The sequence below is a fragment of the Pestalotiopsis fici genome (genome assembly GCF_000516985.1).
Source record: "Pestalotiopsis fici W106-1 unplaced genomic scaffold PFICI_Scf_11, whole genome shotgun sequence".
NCBI lineage: Eukaryota > Fungi > Ascomycota > Sordariomycetes > Amphisphaeriales > Sporocadaceae > Pestalotiopsis > Pestalotiopsis fici.
Window position 1 is genome coordinate 723,271 of NW_006917101.1, and position 27,494 is coordinate 750,764.

Consider the following 27,494-nt stretch of genomic DNA (forward strand, 5'->3'; position numbering starts at 1 on the left):
GAGGAGGGGGAGGGACATCTCTCTTGGCCGGAGCGGGAGCGGGAGCGAGAGTAGGGTCGACAGGTCCCCGGGGAGGAGGAACGTCTCGCTTGTTGGCACCCGGGGCCGGAGCTGGAGCACCCTGGGGAGGAGGAGGAGGAACGTCTCTCTTTCCATTCAGGAGGCCAACGTCGGCGTTGACAACAGCGTCGACAAGTCCACCCTGAGGAGCCGGAGCCGGAGCCGGGGCATCGCGCTTCTGCTTCTTCTGGCAGGCAGCCTGGTTGGCAGCGCAGGTGGACATGTTGGCGTCGGGAGCCGTGACGCACTGGTTGTAGGCGTCCTGGCAAGGGTCCTGCTGGCGCTTGTGGTCGGGAGCGTGGCCGGCGCAGGCGGTGAAGTCGGAAACGCACTTGGCGCTATCGGCGTTGGGAGCGGCCAGGCAGCTGTCGTACGAAGACTCGCAAGAGTTGGGGGCGTTGCGAGCGTACATGGGCGAAGCCACGGCAGTGTAGGCCAGGATGGCAGCGACGGCGGCAGGAGTCAGACGCATTTTGATGGTGTTTGAATTAAGGTGTAAGTTATAAAAGTAAATGTTGTGTTGGAGAGAGTGTAGAGTGTGTAGCAAAGAGTGTGATTAGTGAAGGAGTGGTGAGGTGAGTTGTGTGAGTGAGTGTTTTTTTCGAGTTGCTCATATCTGATGGCACTTGGAGTATATATACATCGAATTCAAAGTGTGAGCATCCAATTGAACTCATCAGCAGAGTATAAGGAGGGTAAATCTTGCCTCCACTGTGACGCGTAACTGTCGAAGCCATGGGCACCTAACGATTCGTGAATGCAGATCTCTCAGCCCTCTTTCATCTTCCAGATGGGTATTCGGTTTGGTGGATACGTCAATGCTTCAAACGTGAGTATACCTAAGCAGCAACCTTTACCTAAAGAGATATGCCCTACCATAGGGGAATTAATTTGCTGGTGGGGGGCATGCATTGCGTTGCACTTGGACGTTGAAATGCCATTATCAGCATATGACACCAAAGTTCAGGATTATTGCAGGCGCATAACAACACTTATGGAGCAATAGGAATGTAAAAATTCGTGAACGGCACTTCTCTATTCTCAGTCAGCTTGTGGCTCTTGGCCAACCAACAGTGGTTTACGTACCATACTACATGAGTGAGACTGTTTTGGTTACGAGCTTCTCCTTGTACTTTACCTCGCTCTTCAATTGTGCTTTCTCCGTTTGTCACTTGTTACTAAAATTGAACCTAGTAGAGATGTTGTAATGATTGATGTGGTTTAGCTTGAGCCAAGCCTTATTTTACAGGCCCTTGAGAAGCTCTACCATCTTGTACGGGAGGGTTCCGTAACGGCAGGTTGGTGTGCGAACGCAGGACATAGAAAGGACGACTCCATAGTTCAGGGACAGCGAACAGGGTGTCTTCCGGCAGTTCACGTCCGGGATTTACCTTGCGTGGGGCCGGAACGTTGGTAGTTTGGGCTGCCGGAATGCCAAATGCGCGTACCGGAGACCCCGGGCCCCACGGACTTGGGGACTTTCTTCTATGCTTCCACTCTATGGAGTACCTCCTTTTTTCATTTATCCAGTCAGAGATGACTTTTTTAGTTAAGAAATCTGCACAGCCCTGTCATGGAACCTGTCATGGAACACTTGGATCCGCCTGGATTCGCAGGCTTGTAGTTAGTTTTACAAAAACAGCGGGAAATAAACCCGGACATAGACTCGGTAGTCGGATGTGTCTTGGCGCGTGAGGATATACCAACTTCCAAAAGTGGAGCGAGCTATGGATATTCAAGTGCCGGAATCTGGGGTGCTTTACGCGTCAGATCCGCAATGGGAACGACAGACGTACCAAGAGATGTCATTCCATTGGCACCGCACCTGAAAGGGATGAAGAGAAGCCAGCCATAATCTTTCATTAGCAAAGGAGCTTGGAACAAACAGTTACAAGAATCATCGTTTCAAGGGAGCATGATCGGTGTATGAGGGGTTGCGCATTTGCGAAAGGTGTCTCTACAGTTCAAGAAAATGGATTATCTCTGACGTTAATGCCAAGCTCATGAATTTTATACAGGAAGAGGGGCGTCAGATATGATTTGATGTTCATCACGATACAAGTCCGTCTCAAGTATAACCCACATTCCAACAACAATTGATCGATCATCGAAAGGGTACTGTACTACGTAGTTATGATCAACCCAAGATTATGTTCGAGCGTCGTCTCATTTGATACTTGGTATCTGCGTACCCATGGCGGAAGCTAGTAGTGGGTATCGAAACTGGGACGACTCCAACCTGTATTAGTCAACAGAAATAGCTTTCAGCTGTGCCAGGGCATGACGGCACCGCTTTTTCTGTCATCTAGAAGGGAGCATCATGATCCATGTGTAGGAGCTTTGAACCCTTCGAAGGAAAGGTCGGGCTTCACGGTGACATGTAGTACATTGCTAAGGATCCTGCCAGGAATATGACAACGAGCATTGCCCTGAGGAAAAAAGTCAAGTTACAAGTTAGCCCTGTTTTTTTCAAGCTGTCTAGTACCTGGATGCAATGCAATCGCGTGCCGCCAGACGGGCGTTATGCTGATGGTAGTGCCGTTGGTTGGCGGGGTAAATTGCCCAATAGGGAGAGCTCTACTGCTTAAAAAGGGCAATTGCTAGAGGTCCGTATTCCAATTATGTAGAGACAGATAGACAGAGACAGAGAGCACAAATCCATGCACGCGTTTCAAGACACGATTTAGGAGGCATTATCCTCGCAAATGTCCCTCCACAATAGCCTCACGTACCATCCTAATCGGGCAAGTTAGTCATTTAGGCCTTGCAGCAGTCATGGCAAAATTACCAAGAACGGCAAGGCTAGTGAGTTTGACTTGCAGGCATTCAAATTCAAAAGGATGACCATTTGTATCAAATCTGCAGCATCACATCTGTGTACTCGACATCGCTTCATTCAACGCTCTCTCTCCTTTGTTTTCGTGATTGAACATTTTCATGCTGGTGTCATTTCTCCACACTCTCCTTGTGGTGAAAATCTGGTCGATCAAAGACGGTAGACCCGCCCTCCTCAGCGGCTGACGCGTCTGCGGGCCGGGACTTGCCAAGCCTCACAACAAGCCGATCTGTGGGTCCTTGGATCAACGCCCATAATTTATCACCATGACCAAGCATGACAACATGTGTAGGGCCAAGGCTGTCGGCTCTCTATGCTGTAGGAGAAGGCTGAGTCTCTCGCCAATAGTACCTTTGATCATACAAATGATTACAGATGCTTTTCTTTCAGCCCTTGAGTGAAAGCCGCAAAATGTCAACAAGCTCATACCAAGTAGCCACTCGCCATGGCAGAGGTTGGAGAAACTGATCAACAGCAAACTGCTTGGAGCACGTATGCTTCATACGTACGCTGCGATGATCTGGCAACGCATCTCATCTCACGCCACGCTGCTTGGATTGGCAATAATGTGAATGGACAGCATTGAAACAGGGTCCTTACCGAACTTGCGGCCTGGGCCGCAAAGCTCATCAAGGTTCGCTTGCTTCTCAGGCAGCCCGTTTACAATCATCTTGAGCACCGAGGCCCCTTTCTACTGACGAAAGGTGGGCGCACGCTTTTCAAAAGCATGACAAGGGCTCTCGAACAAACATGAACCATGCTGGACAGGGTCAAATCGCATTTCATAACTGGTTCAGTCTGCTGGTGAAGTCTGGCTGACTCTGCACAGTACACATTGCGTGCGTCCCGTGATACCTTTTTTGTAGGATTTGTGCATCACTGATCCGCTGCTCTGGTCGCTACACAGCATGGTTTCACAGTGATACTCGAGTCATATTTTTCATAAAGGTGAACTTTTACTATCCATTTATTCTGACCAATTGAAATCACAATGCACTAGCAACTGTGAAGACACTGGACTTTTACCAGCCATATTATATTCAAAAGCCTTCTAGTACCCGAAAAGTGAGCTAAACTTACATTCATGATTTCATTTGTGTTGGGCTTATTGCCAAAAGTTCTATCGTGGACTGCTCAAAAGTACCGACCACATGGCGGAGCCAAGGGAGTGAGCATGTATGGTCTGAGATGGATGTTCTCATCAAAGCGCCTCTTCTCATCCTTGATACTCCTAAAGACCACCCACGGATAGACCTTGACTAGAGAGGCGAGAAAAGGCGAGCGTTGTGGAGGGAATCCTTTCGCCCGCAGTGACTCCTCCTTGCGCTCACCATATATCAACCTTGTCTCGGGAAAGGATCCATGGAGTAAATATGCGATACTTGAGTGGATTCACAATACATTTTAGCATTGCTAGCGCGAGAGTTGACAAGTCACAGGAAGAGGCTCAAAATCGGGTACTAAAAAGGACTATGCCTGCCGGTGTGTACTGCCGGATAGCATCCACCGTAGCGCTAGGATCTTTACGTTTTTTTAAACCGTTTTTGTCCCTACACGTTGTTGTTCCCTTTCTTCCCCCATGCTTGGATTGTACCTAGGTGCAGGTACTTCAGTTGATGTCATTTAAATTGTGTGCTTCATAGGGTGTAATCTGTTTGCTAAAGTCGCACCGAAGAATAGGCATTATCTTCACTTACTCCATAATGAATTGGGTACAGTCAGCTTATGCAAGTCCCTAGTCGGAATAATCCCTGATTTAATACGTCCATTTTTTTTTTTTAAAAAAAAAATCACAGCTACCGTTAGAGGGTCGTGACTATGGCACCTTAGAACGAAGCCACTCTGGTGGGACTATTCGCCGTGGAGCCATATCCAGAGTAATGCAGCAGTCGGCACTTCGGATGATGATTTATGATGTCTTTCGTTTCTGACACTCTTTTTGTCGTAGCTTACTATATCGGACAGGAGAAAATAATGCGTCTTGAATCCCTGGCCTGTAAATTAAAGCTCGGTATTCGACATGCATGCTTGATATCGATCGATAGGCTGTACTCCCATTTGACTTGAAGTCGCATCAATGGGGCATGCTCACCGCTGACTCTGAGGCTTTGATCTGGGAGAATGCATTCTTGAAAAAGGTGTGTCACACCGGAATGATACCCAGTCGTGGGCAGGGAGAGGGAACAACAGGGAAGAATACCCGTCGGTATCCATCAGGGATGATGCCATACATTATCTTCGAGGCATGATTTAGAGAAGAAAATTAGATGAAGGGAGGGTGCTGAAATCGGGGGCAAAAATGACAGATCAGAATTGCTGCGGAGGATCAGTAGATCTAGAATTGCAAAGATGACCAATCTGCATATTTCAATTCTTTCTAGCCATAGCAAAGTTACGGATCTAGTGTGGCCCAAGTAATGTGTATTGCTGAGACTGAACGACCGTTGAAAGGTAGGCCCCACAGGAGGCGAGCTGCGTGTGACTGCCAGTCACTGTCTTCGATAGTTTTGATCCTGAGATTGGCTTGCTCTAAGTCCCATCTAACTCTATGGACAACTTCCGCCATAGACATCGGCTTTAGTCCACGCATGGTAAGGAGACGTAGATCCGAGGAACTGTAGTTGGGGGATAAGTATCGGGTGGGGGCTGCATCGCGGAGGAGTACTTGGCGTCTATCATCAAGCTTCGACTCTGAATGGGCCCTACTATCCTTGATGAGCTTTAGTGTTGATGGAAAGTCAGACACCTCTGGTACTAGAATTGGGATGGTGGCCAACATCCTGTCAATTTCATCTACTACACAGATCCAGAACTACTCGTGAAATTTGCTCGAACCATGCGCTTGACAACGCACTCATTTCCTGTCTCTGCATGAGCTATAACAATACGATGGCACCTTCTTTCTCACTCCTGACCGAGTAACGGCGTTGGATGAGGCGCTGGCTAGTAGGATCTACCTTGCGATCAAGAACAGGAACCGTTCTTCGTATGACCACTATCAAACCCCTGTCATTCGCAAAGGAAAACAAAAACAGGGGGAAAAAGAAAATCAAGTGTATCACAGACAGGCCCAGGATCTCGAACAGAGCGGCTCAGCTCCTCTCAACTCTTGCCCGACAGCGTCCAAGGCCAGTGGGAAGTGAGACGTTCCATCATCAGCCGTCCTGCTTTACGCAATTCGATAAGAAGCCATCTTAACATTGATAACGACTGCATTTAAACATGCGTCAATACTACTAGGAAGTCCACTAAAGGAGGACAAAAAGCAATATTTATTGCACTTGAATTTAATTGGTCACATTGCTGTCGGTCTCTATGAATGTCTTGTTTAGTGTAATCACTTTACCTTAACTGAAGGCACCGATGACTAACTTGTCTCTCCGCCTGACGACCACCGGCCTCGGCAGTCTGTTACAGGCAAGGGCCCGATAGAAGGCCTCGGCATCTCTTGGCATCCCTCGGCCACCCTCTGAACGCACGGGCTCGGAGGCCCGGACTCCTACGAGCCCCCGGTTCTCATCCCGTTTGACAAGATTGACTCGCTTTCTTCTTTTCGCCACGTTTGAAAATTTCGTATGTGATTGGAACAAGATTGTTGGATAAGAACCCACAGCTTTTGCTGTCAATAATCTGGAATTCTGAATTCGCTCTCCGAGCACAATTCGGCTTTCGCAAGCTTTATCTCCATGTATTTACAGTTGCGCCAGCGCGCCAAAAGAGAAGTAAGCAAAGTCGGGACTTTGCAAATTTCACACTAATTAGGCAGGTTCATCAGATCAGGTTCACCGTAGCGCCGTGATAACAAGCCTATAATGCCAGCCCGACTCCCGTGACAGTTCCCTTGAAGAATGCGAGTCTCGAAACTACTAACGAAGCATAGCCAAGTGAGAAGACTTTAGCTGTGGGGAAGGTACCCCCGGGGTACCATGGTACATAATTTCCCGTCCAAGGACGGTCTGCAGTTCGTAGTTAATGAGACCACCTTTCCCCGAACCGTCTTTTTCTAAGTGCACTGATCCTTGGTCGCGTATATGTCTGTCACGTGACTCGATTCGTTATTTGCTTTGTCTCTATTCATCATGTCCCTGGGTCCGTATTCTGTACTTATCCTTTCCTGGCCTTCTGTCCTGCAGGGATGCATGTTCGTAACACTCTTCCATCCGTGAAGCCGGAGCATCCGGGCTGGGCATGCGTGCTCACATCTGTCACGAAGTGCATCTGCTACCGTGGCCTATGTCAAGTTCTTCACGACATTTTAAGAATTTCTCATTGCCATGATTCATTCATAGCATCGTAGATTTCATTTGTTCTTACGGTGTATTGAGTTCTACACTGTGAACCCTGAAGGTATTTGTGCGGAGCTTCGAGACATTATATCCCCGCACAAACGTTGAATGTAGTTCAGACTTTGCTGGTCATGCCAAGAAACCATGTTAATTAATGTTATTTGTACCCTCTCTAACATTGCCCAAATACTCCCCTAACCAAATGCGACTGCAATGTTGTATTCTGCATCCCTTTACACCTCAAAAGATCTGGTTCCCGCAAATGAGGCTGCGGTTAGTTTGACTCGAATTGAGCTCCGTAATCGTCGCGACGTTGCGCTTCCCAGCTCGGTCTACTACTGTGTACATCGTATAAATCCTGTTATGCTCCTGTCCAGCCGACTTCCCCATTGCACACAACAGGATCTTGACTAGCCGACGCGGCACAACTCGCTTGCGCACAAACCACCAGTAATGCAGATCTGCCGCATGCACGCCGGCCGCTCGGACTGATGAACAATCCGAGGAGCCGCCCTTGCTTCTCTATTAATGCTACACCCGTAATGCCAAATTCAGTCTGCTATTTTACTCTTAGCCTCTTTAAACCTTTGCCATGATTGCTGAAGTTCCTGCGCAAGTTCCATTTGAGATGCAGCCAGGAGGTTTGCCCAAGCCTGGAAACCCAGCTTTTCCAGCAAATCTCGATCCAGATGTTCTATCTCGGGTTCCGAAATTGAGCCCTGCCCAAGCTGGACACCTTCGTCACTTCCACAACTTAGCAGGTCAACTTGATGGGGATTGGCACCATATGGGAAGCTGTGATCCGGGTCAAGAAGTGTTTGGAGCCTACCGTTACCAACTGGCCACGATGACGTATGCAGCTAGCGCTGCACATTATCATCGCCTCCCTGTCATGAGCTCCGTGTTCCGCGTTCTTTTCGAACAGCTAATCCACAAGATGATGCTGCGGGACGTGTGGGGATATTGGTATCTCACTTCGCAGTCCGGAAAACGGATTGATCCCGACATCATGGAACTCCGCAAGCCATGGCCTGATCCGGTTATAAAGGAGAATATCATGTTCAGTGGCCACTTGTTGCTCATGGTAAGCCTATATGCGATGCTGTTCAACTCTGACAAGTACGAAAGAGAAGCCTCTTTGACGTTTGAGTGGGATCCGGTATTTTGGGGGATGGGATCTCAGAAGTACCAATACAACCGCGCCTCTCTGCAGGCCGCCATTATCGATGAGATGGAGAAGAGCGAATGGATGGGCGTCTGCTGTGAGCCGAATAATGTGTTCGTCATCTGCAATCAGTTTCCAATCATAGCGATGCGGTATAATGACGTTCGTGATGGTACCTCTACCGCCGAGAAAGTTTTGGAAAATTACAAGGCTGCGTGGCTTGCCAGGGCAGGTGGTTTCACCCGTAAGACCGAGGATGGCGAGGACGGATTCATCGAATTCTGGATGGTCAAGCAAGACGTACTAGTGCACAATGTCCTGGGTGTGGCAGCCAACGCCTGGGCCTCTGCGTTCATGAATTCTTGGAACTCCGAGTTCGTCCATGGTGTTTTCTCAAGACACTTGAGATGCCTTCTGACCAAGTTTCCTGATGGCCGCGTGAATTTCAACAACAAGAAGGTGATCAAACAGCTAAAAACAATCATTCCAATCGACAGAGGCTCCCCCAAGCAGCTTACGAATTCGCCTGAAGAGTTTCAACGAGCGCTGTCAGTCGCACGAACAGACCTCTCAAATCAGCATATGCCCACTCCGATGGGGCCTGCCTGTCCATCGATGGATTTCGGTTTCTTGGTTCAATGGGTTTCAGAGGTAGCTCCGATTGAAGATCAGGATGGAGATGACATCTTGGAAGGTCTGCTATGCCACGCTGACACATATCTAAACCCGACTTGGGAAAAAGGTGGATTGTACTATCCACGCAGGGACATGCCACTAAGCGATGCTGAAGGTAACTGGGTTGTGATGGACCCGCTCTCTGGCAATGCGAGCATTCCTTATGGGCGTTTGAACGTCAGAGATGGGCAGAAGAAGATGTGGGATCAACCCTGGGCTGAAGAGCACCACGGAAAGTATCCGAAAATCGAAGGCGTGGACCTCTCTAGCGGCGTGGACTTTCTGCGCGGCGAATGGCTGGATGAGCACGGGACACTTGTGCTCACAATGAAGAGTTGGAATGATATAACCAGGCTGTAAGTTCTTTCTGTTTCAGCACATAGTCTATTGGGAACTGCCATGCCTCTGACTAATTCGTTGTAATGTTTTTAGTGTTGCACCAAAGGTTGTCAATCTCCCTACAGGAGTTTACGGAGTTTATGTTTCTGGCAATTTAATCAAAGTCCATGAGATACGGGAACGCGACATTCTTGAAATCCCGCTCGCTGTAGGAGCAGCAGAAGTCGACGTCGTTGTGCTCCAATCAAGATTAGAATGATTGGACGCAGGAGCAGAGACCCTACTAACTATATGCTCATGCAGCATATGAAGATAGCAACACCGCCGTCAAACTCTCATGATTGTAATATGCCGGGGGTTTGCTGCGTCAACGTTGTAGTAGCACGACTCATTCTTGACGCGTCCAAGCCCAGTGCTCTTCCATATTGGCGGTAGCTACGAACACTATATAGTCAGTAGGTAGCCACGCATAGGTACAATCACACCGCCTTCTGTAAATTTATTCGCCTCACATTGGCTGTTTGGCGTCAGTGCTTTTCCCTAACGCGACTCCACGCATTAATAGCTATTCTATATCTTGTTGACCGGCCCATCTCACGTCTGTCAATCGGTGAGACACCTCCAACACAACCGTGGCTTTATTCGTACAGTTTGCTTTACTCTCTACTGTCTTGGCCGAGCCTCGCACTTAATTTTATAGAGAAGGATATATTTATGTAAACATTATGGACATATAGTGGTTCGGCCACTGTTCTATTCTATTACTCTGCTACCACGTATTCCTGCCGGAACTTGCCAAAAGTAACATTGCTACCTTGAGGTGAGCTTGATTTGTTCAATTAGAGACCCGAATACGCATCGATGCAAGTGGCGACCGTCTTGCTCAAGTTTTGACCCTGACTGTCAATATCTGCTGCGCGTGACTGGATCAAGTCAATCAGGCTGAACGTCAACGTCTGAGATGAGCATTAGTATACGACGGCTTCTTGCATTACGAAGGGAGAAAAGGTTGAGAGTTTCAGCATGTAGAACAAGGCTACTTACATCAAGAACAGACTCGTCCTGTCGCAAGACCGCGGCGAGCGGTTGACCAATGAATGGAACAGTTGAGAATAGAGCAGCTTTGCCGGTAAGAGTGTTGAGAACCTCCTGATGAGCACGTACGAAGTCGCGAAATGCGTCGTAGATAGAGTCTTGATCAGCGGCTTCAGTGATCGCCGCAGTACCTTTCATGTCAGAAAAGTCATCGGTTGCTGTTTGAATGATATCCCTGAATCCGTTGATAACTTGCTAAGATTTTCAACCTTGGTCAGCAACCTCGATGTACTCTTTCACATTGAAGACTGCCAGGTAAAGCTTACTGGAATGGGACCTTGGCCGACAGCGAGGAGGGGTCCATTCACGGCGGTGATGGAAGTCGCCGGCTCTTGGAGGTCCTGAGACTTGAGTGCCAAGGTATTGATGTTATCGACAATTTGCTCTGCAGTAAGAGCGCCGAGGACAGCATTGCTGCATAGTGCCAAGGCAGCAACTGCGGATTTCATCATGGAAGACTTCATTTTGAACAATGGTGTTTGTGTGGCTCAATGGATGGAATCGAGAGCTTGGGTATGTGAGTCGATGGCTTAGGAAGATGCTCTGAGAAAAGTTATCGAACAAGGAGGCCCTGTGAGGTCTTTTATAGAGCAACTCATCATTGTTCACTGAGTTCATGTTCTCCCTTTCGCCCCAGCTCCTCGATTCCAGCGTTCGATGTCCTGGCTTAGGGATCGTCGAGGAATGACATGTGTTAAACAGGTCTGCGATGCTCAATCCTTGGCGTCGAGGTTGATTGCAGATGATCACTACCCGCTTTGTTTGACTTTCAGAAGCCATGACTCCATCGTGAGGGTTTTTTGACTGCTGTGGATTGTCGCGTATCGATCTGGACATGGGATCTCACGATCATCTATATCCACTACCAAGTATATGAAGATCTATCTCTGTATTCGATCTTATTTCTTGCAATTTGGCCAATAGTAACGTTTTTCGTGAACCCACTGCGGCTCGAAAAGCAGATCGATAGACTCTAAGCTTAATGCACTAGTATAGAAAGATCAACCTTCGATACGCTGCAATGGACTATAGTCTAGCATGGGTTTTAGTGGGCGCTAGACTCGATTTCCCGTCGACCATCTTGAACTTTACAAATAGTAGTTCAGATCTGCCTCGAATTTGTTATTAATTGGTAGAGATTCAAATCGATTTGCACAATAGTATCATGAAATGTTGACCCCAGATGTGCAACGTGCTGGGGTTGCTATGGAGATCGTCATTACGGCTGAGAGCGCGCCGAACCTTATGCTAACGAAGAACACGATGGCGGTATATTTAGCGCGCAACCAAGAATGCTCTACTGCCAAATTGAAGCCGATCTGATCACTTAGTACAACAAACTTTTAAGGAGTTAGGGGCAAATTGATTTCAACCCGGAAAAATGATATTGCTGTTACCGCTCAGCTTTTTTCTTACTGCCATGTGCGCGACTCGGGAAGATGAAGCCTGCAAGAGGTTAAAGGAAACAGGAGGGGGGAAAAAGCCCCCGAGTTGAATTATTGCTAATTGTTGCAGTATGCAAGCACTTGTTGGCTGTCATAGTGATAACCTAGCAAACATATTAGCAGTTTCAGCACTGCTAGTAAGGAATCCCTCCTTAAACAATCAATCTATACTACATTATGCAGACTCCTTTACTACGTCGCTTCTCGTGACAAGTATAGCACTGAAACTGCTGCTTTTCATAGTTCTATCGTACTTTCTCGTATTGTAATGATATCATTCATCCTAATGTGGGTTCTGTCGAAGAACTCAATAGTTGTGGGCTGTTGATATATGCAGGTGTACTATGTATGAGAAGGCTGTAATTGGGACGGTACTTAATGGTACAAAAAAGCCAAGATCTGCGTCTGCGTCCAAGTATTTGTGTCAGGCTAAGTGCTGCGTCCATACCCGGGTTGGGAACTCACCTATGCCTATTGAGGGACGTTAGCTCTCCCCAATAACGCGATTGTTATCCAACCGATCCTGTTTTTGGAAACTACATATTTCTCCAAAGGCAGACATTCAAACGATTTAAAACTTGGCCGCGAACAAAATCGATCACCAGGGTTACTTTTGAACCCTACCAACACTACTTATAATGCAGGTCTGATTGGTCACGAACCCGCAGTCGTGGATCCAGCTGAGACTGGCGCCCGTCTTTGCATACCGACAATTTCGAAAATGATTCCTCCCCAGGGCCCCTGGCGTGATATCGCCGACAGCTACAGGTCGGGAGCTGAACCTGCACGACCCCGCCCAGGCTGACGGAAAAACCTGCGGCAATGCATAGCCCAGTTCGGGCACAGAAGTAAATAACCAAGAAGGCACCTTTGAAATGCGCCTCAGGATGCCAAGTTTTCTATCTAACAGAGCTTTTGCTTATTGGGTGGATGGATGCATGATGAGACGCCTAGACTCAGGAGTAGGGAGAGTCGCTTTAATAGGCTCGGTGTGGGTGCTTTTTGACGGCTGCAGGAGGAGCTGGTGTGCCGCAACACAGTCCTACTGGGCAGCCAACAGCTATCCAGAAGGCAAAATCTGAAAGGTCTTCCTTTTGCGTACCACAAAGACACATGAGCTCGGTAGTGTGCATCTCCAAAACATCATATTACGTGATTACCATCAAAATCTTTTCACCAGAACGCGGCCCTTGACTTGCCTCGAATTTTACCAGCCAGTTCTGTGTTTTAGGAGCGGGCCCAGGTCGTCCGGATTCGAGAGGGATTGGATCTCTTCATTCTATCCTACCATCTCAAACAAGATCGTGAATGTGGTGAATTGACCACCCCCAATACTCTGTACCTCCTTGTGACACGCTTTTGTGAACATGGATAATTGGCTTCGAAATCTCGGAAATCAGTCCACGAGCGTGCAAAATTCTCTAGCCTCTCAGTGGACCAATCCCGTCGATATTCTCAGCGTCTTGATGATAATTGGTGGCGATGTCGTTCAGCGCGCCTTTGCGCAGGGTACAGGAAAGCTCTACGTCCCCGTATGCTTTTCATTTGGCTGCGTCGCATACGCTTTCATGGGCTGGGTCAATATCATTAGCCACGGACGCCTACTCCCGCCACCCGATTACGAATGCAAAGTATTCAATTTGGGGTCTGGCTATGGTCGGGAGAGCAAGAGTTTTATTGTCGGTCGCCTTTTAAGGGATTTGGAAGCCCATGAGACACGCCAGCTCTCAGAGTCTGATCGCGACTACGCCATCAAGATTACGGTTTTCGAGGCCGTCTACAATTCGAATGGGTGTTCCAGGTTCTCATGGACAAAACTTCACCTAGTTGGGCTTGGCGTTACTGCGCTTCAAATCGGAATATCAATGATTCCCTACGGAGTGAATCAAGATTGGAACATTCTTCTCATTGTCCTCATCGGCACATTTCTCGTTCAATGGGCAGGTGCGCTGCCTCAATGGACAGCTGAAAAGTTGCCGCACCGACAGAACTCCAGATCTATTTACGCACTTACCGGAGGGAATGGTTCGAGAGATGTGATGGTTATCTTTGGCTACGGTAATTGCCTCGATCTGGAGTCACTTGCCTGTCCGCAGACGCCACAGAATAGCCGACCGTGGGAAAAATTCAAGCGCCGTCTCCCTTTGAGCAGCAAAGACATTGAATCCGCTGGCAGAAACGACACCTGGCGTAGCCAGCCACTCGCTCGCAGATTCTGGCCTTTGGGGAAATCTCCATTGGGATTCGCCATAACGAAGATCTCATATGGATGCCTTTCAGTTCTATGGCTTCTCCTTCTTATCAATGTTTCAGCCGCAAAAGCCTTTCCTGATTCTTGGTGTCTGCTCTCCGTTGGCGGAATTGGCATGTTTCAGAATGCATGGCTTGCTTCGAAAGAGCTGTCACCACGAATGAGAAACATTCCTCTCCGTAAAAAGGAACATATTGTAGCACGAAAGGTGATGGATGGTATAATGGATTTTCATCGCACTTATGATTGTGGTGTGGCCCTCAGGGATGAATTCTTTCCTGGAAAGCTTAGGGATGATGAGGACGATTGGTGGGCGGGGAATTATGCCGACTATGACAACAAACGTGCCTTGGTTCCTTCCCGAGGACAGCCACGTTACCGAGATGAACCTCGAAAGTACGAGAGATATATCTATCCCACCCCAAGTTCTTCGTCGACATAGAAGAGGTGAATAAATGGTTGGTGTGACTCAAGTGAAGAACAAAGGAGAAAGACCTGGAATGGAGAAGAGAAAAAGAAAATCAATTTCTCTCACTCGAACGGTTTCCCTGGCACATGAATTATCAATTGTTCCGAAAGATGAATAACCTACATTATATCGCTGGAGATATGGAATCAAGACCAGCCGAGATTACTCCGACCTGTCACTTCGCGATAGATTTCCTCTGTTTGACAGCCCGGTTTTTTTTTTTTTTTTTGGGTAGGGGGGGGGGGGAAGAAACTTCTTTTTATGCATTCAGGATTTAGAGGTTACTTAGACTTTTACTTGTGCATATATAGTTCTCGTGATTGTTAATCTACTTTGTTTCATGACGCTTTTCAGCATTTTGAGAAAGTTTTCAGGTATTCTGGTACTGAGATTCATCTCCGAGGAGATCACCCCTTGGCTCTGGAAGCAAAGCGCGAGTGGTATCTCTGTCAAAGATGAGGATTAGCAAGATCCACGACTTCAAGATAAAGCAATCATTCAAAATCCTTGAAAACGTGATCTCGAGGCAGCAGCCAAGTCTCGGGTCGTACAGGACACAAACTCTACAAACATGCCTTTGCCACATATCTGCGGCAGTGGCCATTGGTCAATCAGCAACGGAAGAAAGGGAGCATCTCTTAGCAAAGCGTCGAGACCCCCAGGTACGAGCGCAGAGGCTGGTGGAGAGCCTGCGAATGGAAGAGCAACTGGCACAGAATTACTCACTAGCACAGTTCAACGATATATGTAGAAACGTTTTGGATGATTTGTTGGAGGCGCAAAAGTATGTAGACGAAACAGAAGAAGACCCTGAAATCAAGGCTTTCTGTGACGAGATATTCAAGCGAGCAGGAAACCATGTGAAAAGGATGGAGGGGAAGACCAAAGAAGCATGAGGTTCAAGTACGTTTATCTAAGGCAGCAACACATCTGTAGACAATGTAAATTGTTGCACTGCCGTAGTCAGTACCCACCGCAGATCACCTGATTGGGTGTATATTTAGCTCTTCAGCACCTCTCTTTTGTAGACTAGAGATCAATTCAGATGTCTTTCAATGCTTCTTCAATCATCTCGTCTTTATCTTCCCCTTCACACATTAACTCAGGTGAGATAGAATCATGGCTTTCCAGGTTTCAATTTCAAGTTTCTCTCACCTGAGCCAACGTGAAAGGGAAAACGTAGCTGATTTTCAAATTGGCTCAGATGAGAAATACGCTTTAATGATGCGTCGTAAATCGGCTGAGTAATACAATGACTTTTAAATAAAAGACTGGGAATAAAATGCTTTCTCAAATATCTCACCCGGTTGCTATAAATCCACAATCTCGCCAAGTATATCCATCGTACCAAACTTCCTTTAAACCACCTTGACTTTGAAAGTAACACCTGTTTGTGTCCGAGTTGCTGGGTACATTAACATGCATTCCACCGTCTCGCGAGTAGGCCCCCAAGGTTAGACACGCAATCGATGTTCCCATATCTGCACCGTCAAAAGCGTCAAAGGTGGTGGGTCCTTGCCAATCCTTGCCGTTTTCCTGCCACAGAACCTGTATGGTGCCGTTGCCGTCCTGGTAAAGAAGATGCGTGTCTACTTGCTCGCTGCGTATCACCCTCCCCGACGCAAAGCCGCTAATCGCGCCCCCTTCCGGCAGAGATACGTTGGGGAAACCGCCCGCAGTCGTGTTCCACAGCAAAAAGCTTGGATGATCACCGGGCACCGTGGGTTGACCCAAGGCGAAAGCCAGTGTTCCCTCCATCGTCCGATAGAAGAATCCAGCCAGCAAAGTTATATTGATGTTTTCGTACATCCAGGCATTTACTGGAAGAACCACCATGGACGTGTGGCTACTTGCGAGCACAGGTTGGGACTCTGCTGTCAAGTCAAAGTAGCCATTTTGTATTTGATACTTGTATCCATACCACATCATCTGGTTGCTGGCTTGATCTTGAACCATTATATAAGGAAAGTATGACGCCATGGACGTTCCATCGGGGGCTGTGAAGTTCAATGCATTGATGCTGTCTGGACTTCCGTCTATCGGCGTTGACCCATTTTTGAAGACCTGTCCGCACATTTGGCCAGAGGTTGTCGCGTAGTATAATTGATATTGGGGCGCCGACAGCTAGTTGTATCCACAATGTCATTAGCAAGATCTCAATATCACATTGTTCGTGATCCAAGTGCTTACCCCTCCAATGAGGTATGTAGAAATAGTGAAAGATCCATTAGGTGCCAAAGGCACTCGATCTAGTATTGTCACGGCAGACCAGAAGCCATCGGGGCCACTGCGGTCCAGGAACCGTAATTTTCCGTCTGGCCCTTCAAAGACCAACCTGGCCGTCCAGCCACCGTCTTCTTCTAGGTGCCCAGTAATGGATAGCATCGAATTGTTCCGGATTGTCAGTGGCGTACTGCTGTTTCCTTCGCCCGGGTTGGGAAGGGAGTTTGAAGTGTCCGAGGTGCCTGGCGCTTGATTTCGCGCACGGCTGCCAAGCACGCCGCCCAAAGTCGCAGCAACAACCAGGAGGATAAGTACAATCAGAGAGATAATCCAGAACCTCCGAGTCTTGCGGACATGAGAACTGTTTGCTGGTCCCGAGCTAGATGGTTCTGCCCCAAGTCCAGTATCGGCTTGAGGTTGTTGGCCTTCTTTCTCAGAGGGCCCATGAATTGCGTGCCATGAATCGAGTGCCGTGGGGATGCTTTCAAGCTCATTAGGGATTACCTCGAGACCACCGGATCTAGATTGATGGTGTGATGCAACTTCGAGGCCCGATTCATGATTGAACATTTTGAGATAATCACCGACGGTCATGGTCATGAGAATTAAATTTCGTCAAAGCAAACTATTATATCCTACTAGCGTAGGACTCATTCACGATTCTCCTGGTTTACCCAGCCTTGAGTTATTCGAATTATAATTCAGCGAACTCCTTTGCTACGACTTTGGGGCCGAAATGCTTACCACGAGATATAAAATCCCGACATTGTGGGGGTTTGATCCCATACCGCCCCCAGCGCATAAATCCTAGCTCCACGCAATGCAACATGGGGTTTACTCCTCGGGCGTAAAGTATGCAGGTCTGACCAACGACATCCCGCGATGACAACATCATTGGAGCCTCATTGTTCGGTCTGACGTCGCATTGAATATTGCAACGACAAATAAAACCTTACATTAAGAAACTATGGGTAACTTATTTGTCAAGCATCAACCAGTGATGTAAGATCAATATTGAACGGCTTCAAGTTATGACTTTACTAACGCGAAAACATATGTTCAATGTAGCCACTTGTCTAGGAATATACCCAATTACCTGAATTGCAAACTCAACTTCCAAACATCTCCGAGCCGAGTGTTGTCCTCTGCGAGCCCACCATGGACAATTACAAACTGTTGATCCGCGTCCACTCCCATTACATCTGCGTCAAACCAACCTCTGGCAGCTGGCAGCTGAGCACCAGTTGGAGTGGCTTTGGACCATTTCTGGGAGACTAGGTCAAATGCCCATACGTCGTCAAACATCTTTCCAGCACCTGCATGGCCAAGTGCACTGGGGTCGCCTTCGCCAAAGAGCGTCACTACATGTTCCCGCCCATTGATGCGAACGACCAACAAGGCACTGACGCTGCGAGGAGTTGGGCCCTGCACGCCATCAGGGCTGAAAGAGATGGTGGACCAGCTGCGGGCGGCGATATCGTAGACATCAAGCGCCCCGCCTTGCTCCGTCTTGCCGTCAAAGCCGTTCATGCGGTATAGCTTTCCCTCATGTGCAGCTAGCGAGGTACCGCCCCGAGGTGGTGATGGAGCAGCCTCGAGTTCCGTCCATGTCTTGGTTTGGATATTGAAAGACCATAGGTCAGATAGCCGGCCGTTCTCGGGGCACCCTGCGTGGATAAAGATGTTCTTGGCACCATCCGATGTGCTTGCGTGGTAGCTTCGGCCGGGCGGGTATGCAGCAGCCGGGTCACTAGGCTCGACCAGCTCCCACAGAGATCCGATCGGATCGTATCGCCACAATGAACCTTTCTCCTCAATCGGTGCCATGTCCAGACCACCCCGACCGGAGAACATGTAGATGGCACCGTCTATTGTTGCCGTAGTGGAGCCAACTCGTGGGATGGGTGCCGGACCACGAGGTACGGGCAATGTTGTAGCAGCAGCTTCTGGTCATGAGATTAGTTTTGAAATTGAGATAACAAAGTATTGATGGGCCTTTACCATTGTTCTTGTCGAGTGTAACTACATCAAATTCATTCGAAACGGGCTGTCTCGGGAGCAACTCGCCGCCGAAAATGTAAGCCTGGGAACTAATAACTGACAAACATTGCGAAGATCGTTGCAGGCGTGGGTTGGCTGTGAGTTGCGTCCACTGCGCTTCAAGGTGTGCCATCATGATACCTTGGCTGGTTCAGATGGATGTTGAAAAATAGAATATTGGGAAGGGGAAAATGTTGGTTAACCGTCAAACTTTTTTTGTCTTCATTTCGATCAATGACCCAAGTCGAGATCTTTAAATAATTCTATACTCTGGTCAGTGAGCTTGTGCATTGTTGGTTGTATGCATACACGGCGACTTATAAGCCTCCGATGACTAAGTGTAGCTTTGATCTCTGTGGGCGACAGGGTCCTGGAGAACCTCCCCCGGGGCGCTAGCTTGGATTGCCCTGGGTCCCTGTGCGCGACCTGCGAGACATTTTTCCCCATTCAGGTTAAGTTAAATGCGTCCTTTGTAAGCGGCGTCTTAGAAGCTTCCGATCCATGCAAGTACGGCCAGATATTCTTGACGCAACACTGACCGACTTCTGGGGCCGGATTTGATATTGGTTTCGATACCAGCCTCAAGTCATGGCTCGAAAGCGCGCCTGTGATGCGTGCTATAGAAGAAAGGTGTGCTGCCCGCCCTGGCCTGCTGCAATGTCGACATGTCCGCTAATACGCCTTCTCGCCCTTCAGATTCAATGTTCCGTCGGAGACGAAAAGTCTGCCTGCGACTGGTGCAGCGAACATAACCTAGCGTGTACATACACACGAGAAACACAAGTCAAGAAAAAGAGGAACAGGTGAGAGGCTGTTCAATGGGTTTCTCCGCGCGCAATGACTGATAATTCTCGCCTCTCGTCTCAGAGCTAAACTGAGAGATGTGCAGGAGTTGTTGAAGAGGGTCGAGCAACTCGAGAGTACCGTGGCCAATAGTCGCTCTGATAGTCAAGCCTCAGTGCAATGTGACCAGAACGCATCTTTCGATATTGTTGCAACACCCGTACCCCTAATTCAGTCTGGATTCTCAGGTAGTTCTCGTGGCCTGTCAGACGAATTGACTGCTGTGCAGAGATCTACTCCTTCGTTTCCAAGTACTCCAATCAATTCACCACTCGTTCCGGCACACAATAGTACCGTCGAGTGCTCCTTGGGACAAAATTGGTACTGCATGGGCTTGCCTCTACTATCCGACCGAGGCGAGCAATGGATCCAATCAAAGACGGGCCAAGACTTTACCTTTAGCATGCTGCGTTTGTTCAAATGCTATCCGAGTATCCTTGAATCATCCCTCCCATCACGCGTACCCAACGAGGAGCTATGGAGATTACCTGCCGAAAAGACAGTCCAGGAAATGGCCGCCGCCTTTTTCAAGTCGTCTCTCCACTCTGCCTTTCCCATTCTTGATGAGAATTCATTCCAGATGGTCTTAGGAAGGGCTTACGAGCAAACGCAGAACGCATCGTCTCGCTCCGGATCATTCCCACCGTCGGAAAGCGCGGCCAGAGTCTTCGTCATGGCAGCCCTTGCATTGATGGGCTGTGGTGATGAAATGGTCCGGCGCATGTACGCAGCTAAAGTGCAGTCACTCCTGGGATACGTTACTGAGCAGCCAAGTCTTATTGGCCTTCAGACCGTGCTCATGCTTGTAGGTGCAGTCTCACACAATTCACAACCGTTTTATCCTCGTGATACTCACACAGGATAACAGCAACGCTTTTACTGGTCAAATGAGCGAAACAGCAGCGTCAATGTCTTGCACTCCATTGCCTGCCGCATGGTCTGCGCCCTTGGTGGACATGTATGTTTGCCGTGCCCATCTGGCAGCTCTTTGGCATGGGACCATGATGGGCCTCTGTTGCGAAGGCTATTCTGGTTGTGCTATATGTCGGACAAGGATGTATCCCTTCGCTCAGGACAACCTCCTCTTCTAACAGAGGAACATTGTGACTTGACGCCACCTGCCTGTTTTTCTGCACAAAGTCAAGGATCCTATGGGAACGAAACTCAAATTGCTCTCCTCTCGTTTTCTCCGCATCGCTTGAATCTTTGCTTCTTGAAAGAGAGGGTCTACCGAGAGCTATTTTCGTACCGTGCGTCCAAATTGGCCGATGCAGCTGTGCTGCTTTGCATCCGCCAGCTAGACGACGCGATCGAAGTTTGGAGGTCATCTATAACGATGGAGTTGCGGCCGAAACTCTCCATCACCACTCGTGTAGCTGCACCAACTATGCTGCCAGGCAGCGCAGAGGATACGCTACGAGTCTACTTGCAGCTGGAATATCACTACATGATGACAGTCGTCCACACCACGGTTCGAAGGTGCGGTGCCGACAGCATAGTTTCCGGGAACATTCCCGACGATCTTCACAGCGCCATACACTCCAGTTGTGACATCTCCTTGGAGGCTAGCCGCTCGACGTTGGACTACATTGCGAATTCAGCTGCTGTCTTAGCAAAGGAAAACGCCACGTAAGCCTTAAGAAATAAGACAGTCTATTGCCAAATTCTGCTAACATGGGCCACAGTCATATAGGCTTCTACACATCTGTTGCAGCTCTGTCACTATTTTCCGACATGCTCAGCCATCCCCGCAGTCCTCGATCAAGTGTATGGATAGAGCATCTTGACACGGCCACCAGGCTACTTCGAAGTTTACTAGGTCCTTGTTTTTCAGAGAGGACCGAAGACCAAATAAATGATGCTGTCGATTTGTTGCAGGAACTGAATCGTCTTGGTCGGTGTGCCGTTGCAAAGGCCAGGGAGGATGTCCAATGAATTGATTAGTCGGGTGTGATACCTGGCGGACGATATGGGGTTGTCCCAGATTGTCGTCTCAACGGCCGCGATGCAAGAACAACTTCTATCACTGATATTGCAATCAGCAGACCTTAGCCTGCGCAGTATTAATGTTGATAGAACCGTCGCTCTGCAAAGGACACCCAAGCGCAGAAGCCACGAACGAGTCTGGCAACTAGCCTTGACGTCAAATTCGAATTCGCACAAAAGCTATCGGCAGTGAGATGAGTACCGCGACGAGGCGTCAAGCCACGCGCAGGGGGAGGCACCAACCAGACGGTCCGGCCTATCTCAACTAGGTATCGGCGGGCTGATCAAGGGACCTTTGAGTCCGTACCACGCAGACTCTGATTTTCAATCAATGTCTGGCAACGAAGCACAATTTGACTACAGATTACCATTCCAGTCATTCATGGACAAAGATTACTCCGCAATCTTGATGGAATTAGCGACAACGATGATCCTTGACACTGGCCATATTCGCCGAAAGCGTGTCATGAACTACTCCGCCCTCAAGAGACCCACGAGTCAGTGCAACTCACCCGCGACACTTATCGACGCCCTTATCTTTATTGTTGCACCACTCTGCTGGTATCAGCGGGCGTTTGGCATCCGCAAATCTCAGAGCGTCCGTAGCTGTTTACTAAGAGGAGATGAACCGTACGATGGCGTTTGGCCGTCGGGTACTTTCCGTCTGGAACCACATATTCATTGACGCGGCCCCCGATTATAGACCGGGAGATGGCCCGACAGTATCACCGACTCACCTGTGTGCGCGGGGAAGCGCACGCTACGGAGCTCTAGCCCTCTGCTGAAAGGCGCCGCTTTCAGGTCGTACAGGGGCTCGGGCCCAGCTAAGCCTTAGCCCTATCAGACCAGTTCGTCGATCATGTCAAGATCGCGGCATTTAGTAAGCACTGGATTGGTGCTTGTTCCAGGCTGGGAGACGGCTTCCAAATAGAGTTCAATGACATGCACTTGACACATGTTGGTCCTCCCTTGGTATCTCACCTGCGCCCACTAGGATGGCTGGGTACCACTGCTACCATACGACCTTTTGTGTCTCGACTCAAATGGTTGGTTGACATCTACAAGGCCTTTCCCATGATTATTATAGTCTTTGAAAACCGAAATGAGGATGACACATCTTGCCCAAGATTGGCCGTTGAAAAGGGGTCGATCGACTGACATTTTTAGTACAACTTTCTATCCTTGCATTAACATATAACTGCTAGAATCGAGTTTCCTCATCCTGATCATGCATTCGGCAACCCACTTTCCTTGTTCATCTCTCCGACAGATCCTTGTCTAAACAATCCGGGCCACGAAACCCCATCTGCCCAATGGGAAACAACTTGCCATCATGTCTACAGATAATACTTCTTCGATGGACTACTCTGATGATGGCCCAGCCCTGTTGATAAGTTCGTGTGTCCTCGGCTTTGTTTCGACAGTCATCGTGGGCCTCCGGTTTTGGTCAAGAAAGCTGGTGGGTACACCATGGGGCCTCGACGACTGGTTGACGTTGGCATCGCTGGTGGCACATCATGCCGTCGTTGTTACTGTTGGATTCATGACGCAACGTGGTGGCCTCGGACGAGATATTCGAGTCATTGTCGCTGAGGAGCCAAGTGATATCGCAGAATTATACAAAGTAAGAGCTGAGCATCTCGCATCACATTTGAGGTTATATATTCTGACATTTTGAAGTCCCTCCTTGCAGCGGAACTATTCTACGTCTTCAGTTCCGCCCTAGTCAAGCTGTCTCTCCTTGCCTTTTACAAGCGAATCTTCCCAACTCACAGGGTCAAGTTGGGCTGCTGGATACTTGGACTTGTAACTCTCGGCTGGGCGCTTTCGTGTCAGATTGTTAACTTGATTCAATGCGTACCTCTCCAGGCCTTTTGGAACTTTGAATTACGTGCCGATCCGAGTACAAAATGTCTTGATCCCGTGCTCTTCTTCCTCGCCAACTCGGCCGTCAATGTCGTTATCGATTTCGCAACCTTGTTCCTCCCCATCCAAGAGATCCTCAAGCTGCACACGTCAAAGAGCAAGAAGTGGGGAATTGCTGGTGTCTTCCTCCTTGGTGGAATGTAAGTATCCAAATGAACCATGCCATAATATCTGCACTGGCTAACCATACGATACAGGGCCTTTACTGCCAGTCTCTTGCGCACCGTCTTCACTGGGACCATGTATAACGAGGGCGTTACCAACTTTTCCAGTATGTTATGAACACTTGGCTTTACATGAATCTAATAAAGGGCCAAAACTAACGTCAGCAGAACAATTTGTCGCCTCGGCCATGGCGACCGTGGTGGAAATTTATGTGGCCATCATTAGCGGCTGCCTCCCCGCCCTCGTCCCCGTCTACCGGCGCATACGCTACAACAACCCTCTCAAGACCACCAGCGTCTCGTGCTCGGAAGGATACCTCTCCAATGCAAACCAATCCACGATACTCAAGAGCACCACCCGGCCCAAGATTCGCACAAGCGAGTTGGGGGGCGAGGGATCATTCGAGAGGTTGGCTACGAGCAAGAATGACCAGTTTGCCATGAACGAACTCTCGGGCTCCCGAACAGTCAATGTATCGAGCAGCGTGATGAAGTATGACTCTGACGACAACAGCAGCGATACGCCTCAGGGTATTGTTGTGCGTTCAGAGTTATCATGGCAAGAGTCTCGGACTGCTTGAAAAGGATCATTAATGCCATGCAAAACTTTGATAAATCAAGCCTTGTAACATAGACCTGGTGGTTATAATATCTTGCCTGATACTGCATAACAGTCCGAAGAATTTCTGTTAAAGGCTGCAGCCAGCGTACAAGGTTATCATGACTGCCTAGGTACGATTCAGTAATTTTACATCCTATCATAATATAGCATGAATTCACTAACATATTTAATAAATTTTCATTCCTCTTCTTTTACAGTTCTATGACTTCCAGTCATGTTAAACTCTGCCAAATAAACAAATTCCAGAGGTTCTGGCAAGTCCAGATTGACCTCTGACAGTTCCTGCAAGTCTCTAGAGATGGGTTGAGTGCTCTTACCGTCACAAATACTCGAGAACATCCATATTCACCATACAATGTAGACAGATTATAGTTACAAATATCTTTGCCCCGGAGAAAAAAAAAATCATTCAAGGGGGTGATCTGCACCGGGCCAACCTTCGCCTTTCTTTGAATACTACCTACAAAACCTTTTATCTTTTCTGCCTATTGATATAGCCACATTGTTGTACCTGAATACAATTTTTGATATTATCTCCGTTCTTCTCATAGTGATCATTACGTGCAGTACAAATTTGAAAGCCAACTTTCTCAAACCACTTACTGTGCTGGGCCACAAGATGCGCAGAAACTGTGCTTACACGTTTGGCATTTTCCATGAAAGAAGCTACGATTTACTTGGCACTTGCTGCAACATTTGAATTGATTTGGAGAGAGTTTCTGTCTATATTCTTTTATCGTCGTTAGTATTGAGGTGCTTTAGGTATATAAGTGAATGGAGTCGATGTTTTTTTGCTGGAGACAAGGCATTGCGATGTAGGTGGACAAGTTCGACTTCTTTGTTTAACCCGAGGTTCTTTTAAGTTATCTCAAACTATATCACCTGTATTTAATTTACTGAATCATACAATTCTTGTTTTCTTTTGCATTGCTTGAGGTGCTTGACTGAAGGTCAGCTCTGGGGAGGGCGTTGATGATGACATCACGTACACGGTTTACCTGAGACCCAAACCCTCCTTTCCAATTTTCTTTTTTGCATACAGTTCAGAGATCGCATAGCTTCCATTTGGTCTGCGTTCAAGAGAAGGGTCAGTCGCAAGGTTAGTGCCAAGCATCATGTAGTTCGTGTCCGGGTTAGGGTGTGGTCATGAGGCTGGCTTCGACCTTCTAGCACCCCTCAGCATATTTCGCGTGCCTTCAATGCAAATTTTTACCTTCTTCTGCTACATGAAATCCTGAGTGGACTCCGATTCTCTTTCGGAAACTACCAAATTAACATTTGATTAAGACGCGGGAGGTATGTAGACTTTTATCTATTATTATCGGCTGCGTACCTTTGCGTCCATACCTGGCTGATCTGCCGATGTTGCAATGCATTTTTACGTCCCAAATCTCACTCATTGTCACAACAAGTCAAGAAAGACTTGACAAGACTAGATTGACATCACCACAGATGTGGAGCCTCCTGCGCCCAAGTAGCAGCCAAAGCTTCAGGTGGAAGATAATAAAGCGAGCGGAGGCTCTCCACCATGATGTAAATCCGAGAAGCTAAGTAGATGGGTGTAAGTGCCATGGCGGGCCATTTCCATGTCTTTTGCGACGTATGGTTGCTCAGAATACTCTCAATCGCAATGGAAAGAACGCTGAAAATGGGAACAACGACAACTATCAAGGCAGAAGTTCTCCAAAGAACCGTCTCGATGTGACTGGGAAAGGGGAAATTCCAAGCAAAAAGGTGAATTCCACCGAATATAGAGGTACAAATGGCACTGAACAGCATATAAATTCGATCCAAATATCGTTTAGAATACTTGTTGTCAATGACTTGATGTATTACATACGTTGGCATGTAATAGTGTCGATTGGGTGTTGGGTAGAGCATAGGCGCTACCTGAGCGACCTGTGCAAATGCCGTCTGTGAAATGTTGCTGTCTGCATCCACATAGAATGGAACCCGAATGTCTTTTGGCTTCCGCCACTCGATGACATAAATGATTGATGCCATGCTGGCGAAAGCCAGCGTGCTAATTTCGAGTGCTGCCGAGGGCATGCCGCCTGTCGCGCGGGCAATGAGCTCAACTGCGAGCCATGAAAGTTGCATCACTGCCAGGAATCTCATGAGGCCATCGCTTTTGCTCCTGTCATCAATTTCGTTTGGCGTGATCCTAGGCAGTTGTCGGATAATGTTAAGCCTCCGCGCAAGACACAGTTGATTAGCGTCCAGAATCCAGATATTGCCTTGCAATGGTGCAATATTTTGAGAGTTGTACACCCTGGTGTTACCATGACTCAGTTTCATCTCGCTTGCAACCTTTGTGGCAAGTATTTGGTGTGGTGTATACGGTCTCCATGGGGTTTCTCCATGTCCCTCCAGTCGTCGTTGTTGCTTCCGTTGGAAATCCTTCAGAAAGCTAGGGATATCTTTAACGCTCAATGTGCTGTTGAGAATCTCCTGATCGCATTTTTGGGATCCAGCAGATTCTAATTTGGATGCAAATCTTGTGTCTGGCTCTGCATTTGACTTGATTTCAACCCGACCCGGTCCCTTGTTATCATTACTGGCTGTAGTGTTCAAAGCTATTGCCGGGACTTCATGGCTTTGCAATGAACACTGTTTCGGTACACCTTGCTCGCAATCGATGTTTGAAAATTGCACAGCGATGCCCCCAATATTGGCCAAAAGAGTATGAGCCATGGACCAGGGGACATTGTCCTGTTCAGCCCATTGCCGAAGCTGAGCACAGTTGATCCAAGCAACATGCAGGTTTGCAATACAATTGGCGGTTATAAGCTCTGGAAATGCAAGCATTATGCACATACCAGCTAGCTTTCGCCCTGCCAGATACAGTTGTCTTCGAATTTCCTGGCGAAAGCCCGTCGTGTTGATATCAGGCGGTACAGAGAGGAAGAGGACAGACCAGGTGGAGAGGATTATAATGCTCACACAGCTCCAGGCGATACCGGTAGTCGAGCGAACGTTTGGGCTTAAAACAAACCCGCTCGGAGCCGATTCTGGCAACGAGCAATTTGGACGAAATACCATGATTGAGAACAGCAGAGATCGTTGTAA

The 27,494-nt window shown here is 48.2% G+C and overlaps 9 protein-coding genes across 9 annotated transcripts in view; 4 read left to right on the forward strand and 5 right to left on the reverse strand.

Moving 5' to 3' along the window:
• The window catches only part of PFICI_13216 (uncharacterized protein), a gene marked incomplete at both ends in the record, with an annotated part of 1,236 nt that extends 704 nt beyond the window's left edge, over positions 1-532 (reverse strand). Inside the window, one exon of the mRNA XM_007841797.1 lies at positions 17-532. Within this exon, the coding sequence (XP_007839988.1) occupies positions 17-532 (516 nt within the window). The remainder of the gene's footprint in view (positions 1-16) is intronic.
• A 7,242-nt stretch (positions 533-7,774) lies between these two features.
• PFICI_13217 (uncharacterized protein) lies at positions 7,775-9,620 on the forward strand (the record flags this gene model as incomplete). Its single annotated transcript, XM_007841798.1, has 2 exons — positions 7,775-9,378; positions 9,455-9,620. The coding sequence occupies 2 exons, from the start codon at positions 7,775-7,777 to the stop codon at positions 9,618-9,620; spliced, it is 1,770 nt and encodes a 589-aa protein (XP_007839989.1).
• Positions 9,621-10,200: 580 nt separating this feature from the next.
• On the reverse strand, positions 10,201-10,920 carry PFICI_13218 (uncharacterized protein; the record flags this gene model as incomplete). Its single annotated transcript, XM_007841799.1, has 3 exons — positions 10,201-10,317; positions 10,406-10,651; positions 10,723-10,920. 3 exons carry the CDS (start codon positions 10,918-10,920, stop codon positions 10,201-10,203), a joined length of 561 nt encoding a protein of 186 aa, XP_007839990.1.
• A 2,348-nt stretch (positions 10,921-13,268) lies between these two features.
• Positions 13,269-14,594, forward strand: PFICI_13219 (uncharacterized protein; the record flags this gene model as incomplete). Its single annotated transcript, XM_007841800.1, has 1 exon — positions 13,269-14,594. One exon carries the CDS (start codon positions 13,269-13,271, stop codon positions 14,592-14,594), a length of 1,326 nt encoding a protein of 441 aa, XP_007839991.1.
• A 1,326-nt stretch (positions 14,595-15,920) lies between these two features.
• On the reverse strand, positions 15,921-17,414 carry PFICI_13220 (uncharacterized protein; the record flags this gene model as incomplete). Its single annotated transcript, XM_007841801.1, has 2 exons — positions 15,921-16,745; positions 16,812-17,414. 2 exons carry the CDS (start codon positions 17,412-17,414, stop codon positions 15,921-15,923), a joined length of 1,428 nt encoding a protein of 475 aa, XP_007839992.1.
• A 522-nt stretch (positions 17,415-17,936) lies between these two features.
• Positions 17,937-19,017, reverse strand: PFICI_13221 (uncharacterized protein; the record flags this gene model as incomplete). Its single annotated transcript, XM_007841802.1, has 2 exons — positions 17,937-18,790; positions 18,846-19,017. The coding sequence occupies 2 exons, from the start codon at positions 19,015-19,017 to the stop codon at positions 17,937-17,939; spliced, it is 1,026 nt and encodes a 341-aa protein (XP_007839993.1).
• Positions 19,018-19,541: 524 nt separating this feature from the next.
• On the forward strand, positions 19,542-21,662 carry PFICI_13222 (uncharacterized protein; the record flags this gene model as incomplete). The annotated part of the gene is made up of 4 exons (XM_007841803.1): positions 19,542-19,687; positions 19,752-20,532; positions 20,596-21,356; positions 21,413-21,662. The coding sequence occupies 4 exons, from the start codon at positions 19,542-19,544 to the stop codon at positions 21,660-21,662; spliced, it is 1,938 nt and encodes a 645-aa protein (XP_007839994.1).
• Positions 21,663-23,046: 1,384 nt separating this feature from the next.
• PFICI_13223 (uncharacterized protein) lies at positions 23,047-24,384 on the forward strand (the record flags this gene model as incomplete). Its single annotated transcript, XM_007841804.1, has 4 exons — positions 23,047-23,337; positions 23,394-23,779; positions 23,837-23,910; positions 23,972-24,384. The coding sequence occupies 4 exons, from the start codon at positions 23,047-23,049 to the stop codon at positions 24,382-24,384; spliced, it is 1,164 nt and encodes a 387-aa protein (XP_007839995.1).
• A 1,484-nt stretch (positions 24,385-25,868) lies between these two features.
• On the reverse strand, positions 25,869-27,467 carry PFICI_13224 (uncharacterized protein; the record flags this gene model as incomplete). The annotated part of the gene is made up of 1 exon (XM_007841805.1): positions 25,869-27,467. The coding sequence occupies one exon, from the start codon at positions 27,465-27,467 to the stop codon at positions 25,869-25,871; it is 1,599 nt and encodes a 532-aa protein (XP_007839996.1).
• Between the last annotated feature and the right edge of the window lie 27 nt (positions 27,468-27,494).